Below are 12,864 nucleotides of genomic sequence, written 5' to 3' on the forward strand. Positions count from 1 at the left end.
TTGATGTCCCAAACTTTTTTATACCCGAACTCAAATTTATTGGGCGTTGGATATATAAAATAAATCCATACCCTACATTTAGAACATGTTTAACAGAATTTTAAATCTATTAATTAATCAACCTTAATTGAGGACAATACTTCACTTTTTTTAAAAATTAGCCTAAAGAGTACACTGCTTCACTTAATTATGACCGAGACAAAATATTATAAAAAGACAAATATAATAGGAGAAAAATTTATTATTTCTATGTCATTGATTAGCTTTAATTTACAATAGTATTTAAAAATTATTTTTCTATTTTTAAAGTTAGATTAAATACTAAGTTATCCTTTTAATAACAAAGAGATACGAGAATATTTCTTTTCTTCTTGGGTGGTATTCATTTTTCATTTATTCTAGATACATTCAATCTATTCTCCTTTCTCTCTACATCCAACAAGACTTCAAATTGGGGCTTATGGTTGATGGATTGTCACTTAATGTCGTTTAAATCTAAATTTATAAATTTTTTCCGAAATTGGATGTTGATGATGAAAGAGTTCAAAAACATAACCTTTTTGTCCCTCTAGGATATTAAGAAAGAGAAACTTAGTGTTTTTCTTTAAGGAAAAGAGGTATATATTGTAAATAAAAAGAGATACTAAATTTTATAAATAAAATTAAAAGAAAATTATAGTGTATGAATGAAATTAAAGAAAACAGTCAATAAGAATCCTCATTCTGGTGTATTAGAAATGATAACTAGTTGCCACTTGGTAGCATTTAAGGGGTGTTTGGTATAAACTTTTTAATACTAAGTAAGGGACTCAATTACCATTACTCCACATATTTGTTTTGTATGATATTAGGTTAACCCAATCCCTTTCTTGAGGGTAATGGATACCCTTACTTTGTTACCATCCATTTATGTCAAGTAATAAATTCTCTTTCTATGATCAATTAAGTGTTTCCCTTAGATTTTCATACCAAACAACATATAACTACAACCCATATCCTTACCCTTACTCCTCTTTATCATTTTTCTTTCCATTACATTTTATATTCCCCTACCAAATACCTACTTAATGTGGTAATTTAAAGGAGTCTATCTACATAGTACTATTGTATTTTATTTTATGTCTTTTATATTTTTAAGTAATAATTATATCAATATTTATATGATTTTTTCCATTTTATAATTAAACACTTATTTTGTTTATATATCATCAAATGAAAGTCACTATTTTTTCTCTTTTAAAATTCCTTTTATTTCTTATTTATCTAAAAAATTATACTAGTTTATTAAAAAAAAATAAAAAAAAAACACTAGTCTAATATTAAGGTGAGGTATACTAAGGTCATAATTCACATTAAAAACTAAAGTAGCATGTAACAAGTTTTGTGACTAACAAATCGAACTACCAAGCTATTATTATTTTTTTTATCATAGTTTAGGCTGAAGGAAGGGTAGGATTATGTGAGATTCGATTTCAGGACCTTGTCTGGGAAAGTAGTACTTGATCAAATTGAAATATGACCCAACTACTCAGTTGTTAATAAGGTTAGATACTTGGATTAAATTTTTGTTAAGATCTAGATCTCTACATAGTTGAAAAGATTTGGAAAAAAAACTTTATTCTCCTTTTCCTTCTATTTCTTCCTGAACGTATAAGAATTACTTTACTTCTATTTGTCTTTCATTCCTTCCCCTTTCCTTTCTTTCTTTTCTCTCTAAATTTGTTATTTAAACATAGTATTAATCTTGAAGACTAATCCGATGTTGGATATCATTTCGTAGTATAGTAATTTAAACTTTGAACGCTAATATTATCACATGACCCATTTGTGGGCATCGGTCTTGGAGCTAGGCATAGGCAATTGGTTATTGCGCTCCTAAACAGATACTTTCTTTGCTTCCTCCTTATGAAGGAAAGTCTGTCTTGGAACTTGAAGCAGGCATCGGTCGTTTTACTGGTGAACTGGCTAAGAAAGCTTTGTAATTCATATGATGCTTTGTAATAAAATCATTTCACTTCTCTTCTTTGCTTATACTAGTATCTTGTCACGTGGTATTTAATGGGCGGGTCCGATTATTGTTTGTTATCGGGCTACATATATTTGTTGATATGGGTCAATAATGGATATTAATTCATATGGTTAGCTAGATATACTTGTTTCCTTTCTTGTCTTGTTGATGTGTTGCTTCTACCTAACATCTGGGTTTTATTGTTTTGCTTCTGTCAAACTACGAATTACCAATCAGATGTGTTTTTGAAGATATTGTTACTGGGTTAACTTAGCTTCATTAATTATATACTTCTTGGATGTAATGAAATATCATGCTACCTTGCTTTATTATGTTGCAATAACATGTTCTTACCCCAATGCTATTAAGTGGCTTCTACTCAGGCGAGTTTTGGGGGTCGGATGTATGCAAATTCACCCTTTTTAATGATAGTAAAGAGTTTGCGATTGACCCTTGGTACCAAACATCATTTCACATAAATAAGTGTTCATGATTTGATGAGCCAATCTAATAAAGTCCATCATATTCAAAAAACCAAAGAACTATAAATCTTTGGTCCCTACAAAATAAGGACATCTTTATCTTGTGGCACATGCCCCTACTGGAGGAATTGGTAATTTTTGGTTATGAACATTATTGCTACAATGAGTCTACAGCTTTAGAGGAGATAGTAGTGGGGAGCACATTTGTGAAAACATATTTTGTATTATATGTTCAATTAGAGATCGAGAGAATATTTAATTCGAGTGTGTTTCATACAAGACACCATTCCCTGTTACGGGATGCATCATCGTGGATCAAACATATTTCTAACAATGCGAAAAGTAGGTAGTAAAGAAATCACCTCTATTTGTTAGTTTGTTATGGGACATCCCCTGTAAATTATTCTTTTTGCTCGCCTTTTAGGTATTCATTGGGTGGTTGAGGGCCTAAGGAATTGTGGTTTATAGAAAGTCAACATTTTTGGATTGCATGTGTTATCTGTCTCATATTATTGCTTTGGACGCTGATCTATTTGGTGCACTAAGTAGAAACAATCAGAGTTTGTGTCAAAGCTTGACTTGAAGCCTGGACAGAAGGTCCTGGATGTGGGTTGTGGCATTCGTGGTAGTGATGCTTAAGTATAACATTTAGGGTTATGATGCTTAAGCTGTCTGACTTTCTCAAGATGTGCACACCTCCCTTATACTATCTTACCTGGCAGTGCTAGGGTGCCCTAGCCTCTGACGTTTTTCATGATTGAATAGTTACTAAGCACTGCGTTTTCAGTGTAAAAGCAATGGTGTTGCATTCAATTTGAATAGTAATTCCATGATCGTAACTTCAAGGATCTACAATGTATATTCTGAGAATAATGGTGGAAATTCAACCTCAGAGTTGATGGAGTAGGAATATTAGTTTGGGTGGAGAGGGTATATCAAAACTGCACCGAGACTTAAATATTATTTGCACAGATGTAGGAAAACCTAATTTTTGAACATGTCATTTTGTTTTAGGACAAACCCTAGTTATTTAGATCCTTCTACAAATGGTTGAGGCCCGGAGGGAAAGTTCTTATCAGCAACTACTGCAAGAGTGCTGGTCCACCTTCTCCTGAATTTGCTATGTTCATCAAGCATAGGGGATATGATCTCCAGATTGTTGAAGCATATGGACTGGTAAGTTTATACTATTAGTTCGCTTTAAATTTTGAGTTCAATATCTGAACTTGTTGATATCAGCAATTTTCAATTCTCATTAATTCTTTCAGATGCTTAGGGAGGCTGGATTTGGCGAGGTTATTGCCGATGATAGGACTAATCAGGTTATACTTCCTCATAAAATATTCTCTATGGGTGTTTGGAAAAATAGCTTTTGGACAATATAAGTTTATTTAGGTACAAATTCAGTATTGACTGGTTGGTATTTGGTAAATTGACCGGTTGAAACAGCTTGTTATGATTCAACTAATTTACAAGTAGCCGTTTGCCAAACACTAGACTTGGAGAGCCCAAAACTAAAGTTCTATCATTTGTTGTTCGGTTTTAGTTCATCCAAGTTCTGCAGAAGGAACTACATACACTTGAGAAGGAGAAGGAAGATTTCGTTCATGATTTCTCCGAGGCTTGTACGCATGCGCATTCTACTGCTTTCACATCCTTTCCATTAAATGGTCTTGTAAATTGGAATGATTTACATAACTATGCACTCTATAGTTTTGCTTAATGATTCTGTTTTTGTGGGTGTAATTTTCAGGAAGATTACAATGACATAGTTAGCGGTTGGAAGGCTAAGCTGACGAGGAGTTGCGTGGGTGAGCAGAGATGGGGTTTGTTCATTGCCTTGAAAAAGTGATGTTTCAACTGATGTACTTTACCTGAAACGGTTTTGCTTACAGTTTATAGGTAGGAAGTCTTGGCCATTTAATATGGTCTTTCTCCTTTAGAGCTCGGCTACGATGATGGTGATCGTAGCAAACATTCAGGTGAAACATTTAGGAATCCCGAGGAGACTGTATTGAGAGAAAACATACAAAGATGGTCCGTTTCCTCCATTTAGTGCCTTGGTGCTCTATGTAGGGTTTCATATCATAGATTTGATATGAATGCACCACCTTACAAGTCAAGCAACAAAGAAGTCCAAGATTGTCATATATCGATGCAAAAATTCACGGTCACGATAATGTTCGTAGAAGAAAATTCATACTCCCAAGTAAGGTTCCATCCATATGCGCCATGGAAGGAAGTCCTAGTTTCGTAATCAAAGTTTGATCGAGCGCATGAGTCGTATACCATTCTAAACTTTTTTATCTTGCTTGATTCGTTCGAGCACTCGTACTTGTTCAACTGTGAGCCTTTTCATCATATTTCGTGAACCGTCACAGACTAAGTCATCTACTACAGTCATGATGGTAGACAAAATACAATTTCTTTCAAAATAAGTTGATTTGTATTGACCTAAACAAGCCCTTTTTGTTGCATACTTTACCAGAATAAGCAACACAGTAATTCCGTCTATGAGCAAACTAAATAAGGTAGATGCTTTCGGTAATTACTCTATCGGTAGCTTGCATGATAATGCATGTTTTGCATTACGAGTAGGATATGAATAAACTAAATCGAAGAGCAATTTCAACATAACCGACTTTTCTCTCTAATACAACCTAAATCATTAAGTTAACGTACAAGACATTAACGCTACAAGATTAAGCACTTCATTTGCACAAAATTAAGGATACAAAGCATCTAGCCATCTACTAATCTAACTATCCGTGGAATTATGAAAGGTGTGTACACTTTATAAGCAAGATCTCCCTCTCGTTTCACAACATAACAATTGCTGCTTACCCGACACGTTCTACTTACCGTGTTTGTCGCAATACCTTCTTGCTAGTCGCCGGTATTCAACATCTCAATTCCATCGACGAGCAAATATCACAGCTGATATAGGATATACTTAATGGCTGGTTGCCAATGCAGTCACTAGAAGACCAAGAATCAGAAACGGTTGCGCACTCGCCTGAAAAATTGCATAATAATGTAGTCAAATCTAAACTCTAAAGGCTTAAATAAGGTTCCAAAGCAAGGGGAGAAGAGTACCTGATATTTGACATCATATTTGATAGGGTCTTTAAGGAGATATTGGGTCTGTAAAAGAAACAATAATAAGGTAAACAGAATGTAAGTTCAGCACTGATTTTATGAAGTGAAAGAACACCGTCTCACGAGATTCATGAATAAAATTCCCGTCCCTGGACGATTTTAAAGTGAAGGAACATTTTGTTTAGCGCAAGGTAGTTGTTAGTTGTCTAAGTAGTTGTAGCGCAATAATTGTAGTTGTTAGATCAGTGTCACATGTTTTACTAATCTCCTTGTAAATCGTGAATCAATAAAAGCGAATTATGGTCGATTTTGGGCTATTTTTGGTTATTTTGAGCGAATCATGAATACAAAAAGCGACTGGTGAATTATGTTACATTGTGTTTGATGTTAAGATGTCTAATTAAATGTGTAAATAATGTTATTCAGTAAAATTAGTGGGGTTATGGTAGCTGTTGGATTATAATTTGTTGAGAAAAATATAAAAACAAATCTTAAACTGCTACTTTTGTTTTTGAATTGTTACAAGTTGTAATGTTTTGAAAACAACTAATTGCATAACTAAATGCTACTTAAACTGCTTCCAAACAGTGACATTTTTTATATAGCGTTTCCGCCTCATTAAACTACTAACAGTTATTGCTATGCTGAAGTGGTCAAACATGAAATTTAGTGCACAGTGAGATGAGGTAACTAAGAGCATACCTGGAAATAAATTTGAGGAAGAACCAATCCCAATAAAGCCAATGCATAGTACGGTTTGCCAGCCGCAAGGAGGTAACCTAAATCAGAATAGTAGGATGGTAAGAATGATTTAGTGAGGAGCAAATATCTATCAATTGAAGTGCTGAACTCAAAATCAATTGGTAACAAGATTACAAGAGCTACTTTTGTGATAGATCATTTCTCGATAAGCCAACCTCAAAAAAGAAGCCCTTATTCTGATGATAATATGTATTAGATGGGCTATTTAGTCTCTTGGTGAGACTGTCTTATACAACAATTTGTGTAATTGTGTTACAAGAATCAAACGTGTATATCTTTCTCCAAATAATCTATTTACGAGCATATTCAGTTACAAATATTGAACATTTTACTCAAAGTTAACATAGTAGTGTCATTTATGGGCGCACTTGTGCACGTTAAGGAGACAAACAGGTCAAGGTTAAATTAAATGATTGATCCTGTATTACCTAATTCGCTATCGATTTCGCCTTTTGAATTGGCAATTCGACTGAAATGGGCCAGAGATAAACAAAACCTACCATAATTTGCTTGCCTCAATTTGCAGTTTGCAACTCTTTGGGATATAAGCAAAATATTGAGATTGCCGACCCCAATCTTTTGTGATCAATGGCCGGCTTTGGCATTATTGAGATAGTTTTGGCAAGAAAAATTAATCGTTTTCAAAATATTGTATTTGAAAGGCTGATTACCAGCAACGGACAACTGAGTTATGTCAATGGCCCCAACGCAAATCCATTTAGCAGTATCAATGCCAAAAGCTACCGGAAGAGACTGCAAAGAATTTTCTACGGATTAAGATCTAGGAACTAAAAAATTAAGAAAAGCGTAGCGACTTGATTCACCCTAAAGAATTTGACAAACCTGCAATCCCATCGCTCTGTCACCCTCGATGCTCTTAAAGTCATTGACAATGGCGATGCCAAGCTATAACATGGACAGAGAAGAGCTTGTGTTATTACAAATTATGCATAGTGTTCACAATTAATGGAGAAGATCAATTTAAATTCAACAAATTAAATAATACTGTTTCACATTATCTTTTCATCCCATACAATCTTCCCATCTCTCTTTTCTGGACTACAACTTTGTATTCATCATATTTATAATTTTTAATTCTGGCCAACAGAGTCAGAGTCAACAACTTGATATCCCGCACAAGTTAGGGTGCCGGTGGGGGGGGGGGGGGGGGGGCGCTGGAGGAGGGTAGCAGACAGATCATACCCGTGCCCCCTCCAAGGAGAGGACAACCCAGATGTGAAATTCATAATGACATGTAGTGGGTATTAATTTATTCGAGAATGAAAGAAAGCATACCCCAGCAATGCTATACAGGAGTGTAAGAACAATTATATCAGGCGTTAGAGTGCCAAACAAAGCTTGACCAGCCCACCTATCAACAAATCAAACAATCGGAACTTAAGCTACAAAGAAATAGAGCAGAACCAGAAAAGGCAATAGGAAGACTGGTAGCCCTCGCTATATCCCTTGTTTTGATTGATTGTTAGTTTCTAAAGAAGCTCCTAGGTCATCCAATCGGGTTGCCTAAAGATCTCATGTAGGTAGTTCACTCAGTTCTGGCAAAGAATCATCCTTGCTAATATGTATCATAAAAAAAGAGCAACTAATTCGCTTTTGAATTCTCAATTCGCTCAAAATAGGCCAAAAATAGTCCAAAACAGACCATAATTCGTTTATTTTTGAGTCGCGATTCGCGAGGAGATTCACGAATCATGTGATACTGTTTCAGATGATTTTAGTTGCTCTTAAAAATCCACACCATTCTTATAGGTGTAGCTATTAGCATGGGGGGAACAAAAATCTCTGGACTGCAATTGGCTTGTAAGTGTCAAAGAAAGAGAGGACCAAGAATGAAGGAAAAGCAGAAAGAAACACACCATGGCAAACTAATGTAGCTTGATCCAAGGGCAAAATTTCCAATCCAACCATTTTGTTTAAGCTGCAGAAAATATTAACTTGTCAAGATAGGAGTCTTTTCCAGTGTCGAACAAAACTATCGTAAAACAAGAAATCACCTTCAAAGGGGGAGCGGAATAAATGTATGAGATAAAAGATCCACCCAAGGCCAAGTAGAAAACTACCGGAAATTTATGCCCTGCCTAAAGAACAAAGGATTAACATAAAAACTGAACTAAAGAAAGCCAGAAAATTTTTGGGAATACACTATTTATGCTACGATTGCAAGATGCTTACCCACACATCGAGCCCCCCGGCAATAACAAGTCCCGCTAGAAAAAGCACCCAAATTTGAGTAATCACCTACAAGCATTGAGAAAATTGTCATCAATTACAATAAATTCAGGGGGGCTACAATTCAGTTTATGTGGTTAAAAGTAGCACTTACCTCGTTCTCAGAAATTGCACCCGAAGGAATAGGGCGATAAGGTTCATTAATTGCATCGATCTCTCGATCATACCAGTCATTCAAGGTCTACAAAGAAAAAAATATTAACACAAGCGAATTATAAATAAGGTCCTTATAGAAGATATATAATCTGCAGAATATCCAACCTGTGTAAAGCCGGTCAGGCAAGGACCAGACATCATCATGCAAAGAATTGATTTAGCCACATCTTCTGGAGTCCAATGAAAGTTTCCTACGAGTTTGGCAAATAAGATAAGTTGTCACTCTTATCTACTATAAGTATAAAAACATAGAAATATAGGGATCAACATGTCCTAGATGCTTGTTATGGAAATAATTAAAAAGACATTTGGTGACTCAGTCATCAAGTGAAATATCCAAAAAGTTGATTTATGAAGAGTGACCGACTAACCCAAATATTCAATGCCCTTGTCGTAAGTTTTTCTTGTCTTACGAATGAATTCCCACTTAAAAAATCAAGGACAATATACAAAGAGAAAAAAGAATTTTAACAGAAGCTCATTAGCCGAGCTCAGTAGCTTGAATGTCACTCATAATGTATCGAAAAAAGAATGGGCTAATATAATAACAACAAAAAATTAATCACGCCTCATATCATTGTACTTCACAGCTCCACTAGCAAAAACAAGTTGTTTCGACCTTTCAAAACTAAACCAGACATGATAAATAAAATGAAAATTTTATTTGTTTGCCCTCATTCATATCGAATCGATACAGAAATTGTGATGGGGCTGAAAGGTCACAAAATTTGCAGTATGAACAAGACTTATAGTCCAAAATCTCGGATACAGTCGCAATTGCAGCAATGGTTGAGAAACCATTTTTATAGTCAATGCGGATGGTATACATTGTTGTGGCCTTTATTGCAGTCACGATAACCTCAAAGACCTTTACAGTATGATCGCGATGCGATGATGCGACCAATATTTTGCACAGTGGCATGACAACATTTGCAAACACCAATATGTATTAATAGACAGATGATAACAAATCTCTGAAAGATACAAAGATTATATGAAACCATACCTGAGGCTGCAGCTCCACAAACTACTCCCCAAACCAATGGAGGCCATGTAACAGGCTTTGTAAGCTGGAGACGAATCTTCCATTTGTTCTGCAACAATAGCACTAAAGACAATTTAGTTCAGGAAATAATTCTGGTTTTCTTTATCTCTTTTGGTTAATTGTTCTCTTTTTGACGTGACTAAAAGTTTTTCAAAAGGGGTGGTATTCTCTCAAGAACACAACAAAATGATTTGCATTTACTCAAAAATTTAATAAATATCTTAGTTCTTATTATTAATATTCCACTTTAGATAGAATAATGTCAAGGTACCTAGCGGGTTAGAAATACTAATAAAAAAGCTTATAAAAGCATTGAAAAATTCTTGATACTTCCTCAAAATATAGTTGAAAATAATACACTAAATCAAATCACGATCCTAATTTTAGTAAATGATCCTTAAATCACAATCATATCTCTAAGTCTCTACCCCTTGATCCAAGAAGGCCCCATTTAACTCCTGAAAAGCTTTATTGAAGAAAGAAATATAAATGGACTATTATTGCCATTTTTTTCAAGTATTAAAGTTTAGTTCATAAGTCCAGTTTATTTTACTCACATTTTCACTATAAAGTAATTTAATTCTCTTCTCTTCTCTTGTGCCCTAATAAGTTCAGTTAAGAATTTTTGTCCTGATAATTCTAAGTTAAAATTCTTCTGTTCAGTTCTTTACATATAAGAACAAGTTAGACATGACGACCAGCTTTGATTTTGCATTTGACCTCTCATTCAAGTTCATTATTGAATCCTCCCTTTATTCAAAACAGATACATCCTAATGTATGCTATGTTCATGCAATGGTCCAAAATACATTTCTATTTCTATACTTGATGTTACGAATCTAGCAAGTAGCTGAAGCTAGGAGCAAAGCCCAAAATCATGTTGAATATTTTGGCTTGAAGGTGTATGTTATGAGCTAGACAATTAGTAAGTAACAACATGAAATGTGCAAGAAAAAATGACAAACAATAACACCAAATTTAATGAGATTCATCAACTTAGCTACATCCTCTTTCTAGGCTAGTGTTTTGTATTTTGTGTTCAAAAGATAAGGAGCTACTAGCTCAAACAAGCTTAAACAAATACAATGAAGGAATTACAACAATGGAGATAATATGTGAGGAGGAAGATAATTAGGAAAGAGAATTACAAGACTAATAATGAGGAAGGAAGAATTAGAGAGATACATGAAGCTCAAGCCTTCGCTTATCTTGGCTTGGCTTGGTTATACAATTCATACATATGCCATTGCCAATATATAGGCAAAGCAAAGAGGATCAATGAGTCAAAAGTCCAAAGTCCGAAGTCCAATGTACCATAATGCTCCAATTGCTCATAGACAAAGTGAAGCATTATATGTTGATACCAAAGCTTGACAACAATGCTACATGAAAGTCTTAAGCAATGCAAGCATGCTTTTACAACTTCTAGATCTCATTCACCAAAATAGTCATACACCAATTTCTTGATTATAATTTATAAAGCATGTGTCAATGAATCATTTAAAAAAATGGCAACCACAAAGTTACACTCTTCTTTATAGGTGTTTAAAACTGACCTGACGATCCAACATTGACCCGATCTTATAACCGAACCCGACTTTGACACGATTTCAGAATGGATTTACTATTATGTAAAAATTATATGGGGACAAGATCATTTTAACAGACCCAAAATACATGACCCAAAAATAACCCGATAACCCGAATGAACACCTCTGCTCTTTTTTCATACCAAGTCATGGGTAACACCCATGTTCTAATGTCCAAACAAATTGAGTCTAACAAGTGACTCGAGACACACTTTGCAACACTTGACAAAAATAGACTAACTCAAGTTACCAATCATTGGCATTCCACTCAATAAAGGAAAAGAAGGGAAGCTATAGAGAAATCATAAAACATAATCCATTCAATAAAGTACATTGAAAAGTAAGAAGAAAAAAACCCACTGTCTCTTGAGCAGCTCCCTTAATTCCAAGAAGCTGGTTGAAGCTGGAACCATCTTTAGATGGTGCCTTATCTGGTACCTGAGCTTCCACTGCCACACAACCCAAACATCAACAATTTTTTTTAAAAATCAATAGAATTCAACATTTTTTTTTCACAACTACTAATTGAATCAACTATTAATCAATTATCAAATTAAATTAAGGCTTAAAAAAGCAATTAAAAAACAATTATTTACCTTCATCAGTATCAGTATCCGCTGCTCTAATCGTGAATCTTCTCCCTTAATCAGAAATACAAGAAAAACCCGTGAATTACTGCATTAAATCAAAAACTAAAGTAGATGAAATGGAAGAATACAAGCTTACTGGTGAGGGAAATTGAAGAAGGGGAGATAAAAGTGCGAGTTCTATAATGGGTAATTCCGTTATTTGATGATAACTTAATTGCTGCAAGTGTGTTAATTAGAGCCGCCATTCTTGCGAAAGGGAAGCTTTTGGTGGATAGCTTCAATGGCAGTCTAGAAGGACTGAAGGAGTAATGTAAGCATGTAAAGATATCGTTGAAGTTTAGGAAATGTTTGTTTTGCAATAACAAAGGATTGGTGGGACCATCACATTTTTTACAAATTTTTTTTTTTTGAATTATAGGGTAAATAGAAGGAAAGAGGAATTAGTGTAAATAAACTCGAAAATTTATTTGAGATAGGTGATACTTCGAGACAAGTAGAATCACCGACAATGTCTATCATATTTTTGTAATAGCAAATTGATTTTATGCTACAATATTGGAAAGAAAAATTCTAGCAACGTGTTTTTAAGAAACAAAAGTAAACTTTTTAAAAAGATTTTTTCATACAATAATAATATGTTTATGCATTTATCAATTGATGTAGACTAAATGCTCTAATTTTTACAGATTTTCATTAAGTCTTAATGGAATACCTTTTTATCCTTACTAAGGGTGGGAGCCGAAGGGAGCCTTTAAATTCAAAGCACACCTATTTTTATGTAGAGAAAAATTCATCATCTCCAAATTGAAATCTACCATTGTTAGTACCCTCATTCTCAAACATTTTCATTTAGTCTTGATCACAATTCAGTTTAATGTGTTTT

General features: G+C 34.4%; 1 protein-coding gene across 1 annotated transcript; it reads right to left on the bottom strand.

Annotated features, from left to right (window-relative positions):
• Window positions 1-5,184: 5,184 nt before the first annotated feature.
• LOC130800030 (chlorophyll synthase, chloroplastic-like) lies at window positions 5,185-12,353 on the bottom strand. The gene is made up of 15 exons (XM_057663361.1): window positions 12,118-12,353; window positions 11,988-12,032; window positions 11,752-11,840; window positions 9,764-9,851; window positions 8,863-8,948; window positions 8,696-8,782; window positions 8,545-8,610; window positions 8,367-8,450; window positions 8,229-8,290; window positions 7,648-7,723; window positions 7,195-7,257; window positions 7,023-7,104; window positions 6,292-6,368; window positions 5,587-5,634; window positions 5,185-5,506 (listed from the first exon to the last, which is right to left on the bottom strand). Exons 1-15 carry the CDS (start codon window positions 12,224-12,226, stop codon window positions 5,444-5,446), a joined length of 1,125 nt encoding a protein of 374 aa, XP_057519344.1. The 5' UTR covers window positions 12,227-12,353; the 3' UTR covers window positions 5,185-5,443.
• Between the last annotated feature and the right edge of the window lie 511 nt (window positions 12,354-12,864).

The sequence above is a fragment of the Amaranthus tricolor genome, chromosome 14, assembly GCF_026212465.1.
Source record: "Amaranthus tricolor cultivar Red isolate AtriRed21 chromosome 14, ASM2621246v1, whole genome shotgun sequence".
NCBI classification, from domain to species: Eukaryota; Viridiplantae; Streptophyta; class Magnoliopsida; order Caryophyllales; family Amaranthaceae; genus Amaranthus; species Amaranthus tricolor.

Excerpts from the sequence above, each read along its gene's own strand:
- LOC130800030 (XM_057663361.1), bottom strand. The coding sequence starts at position 12,226 with ATGGCGGCTCTAATTAACACACTTGCAGCAATTAAGTTATCATCAAAT. Across the intron at positions 11,841-11,987 it reads GGATACTGATACTGATGAAG|TGGAAGCTCAGGTACCAGAT; the intron begins GTAAATAATTGT and ends GTTGTGTGGCAG. Across the intron at positions 8,291-8,366 it reads ATTCCGCTCCCCCTTTGAAG|CTTAAACAAAATGGTTGGAT; the intron begins GTGATTTCTTGT and ends TATTTTCTGCAG.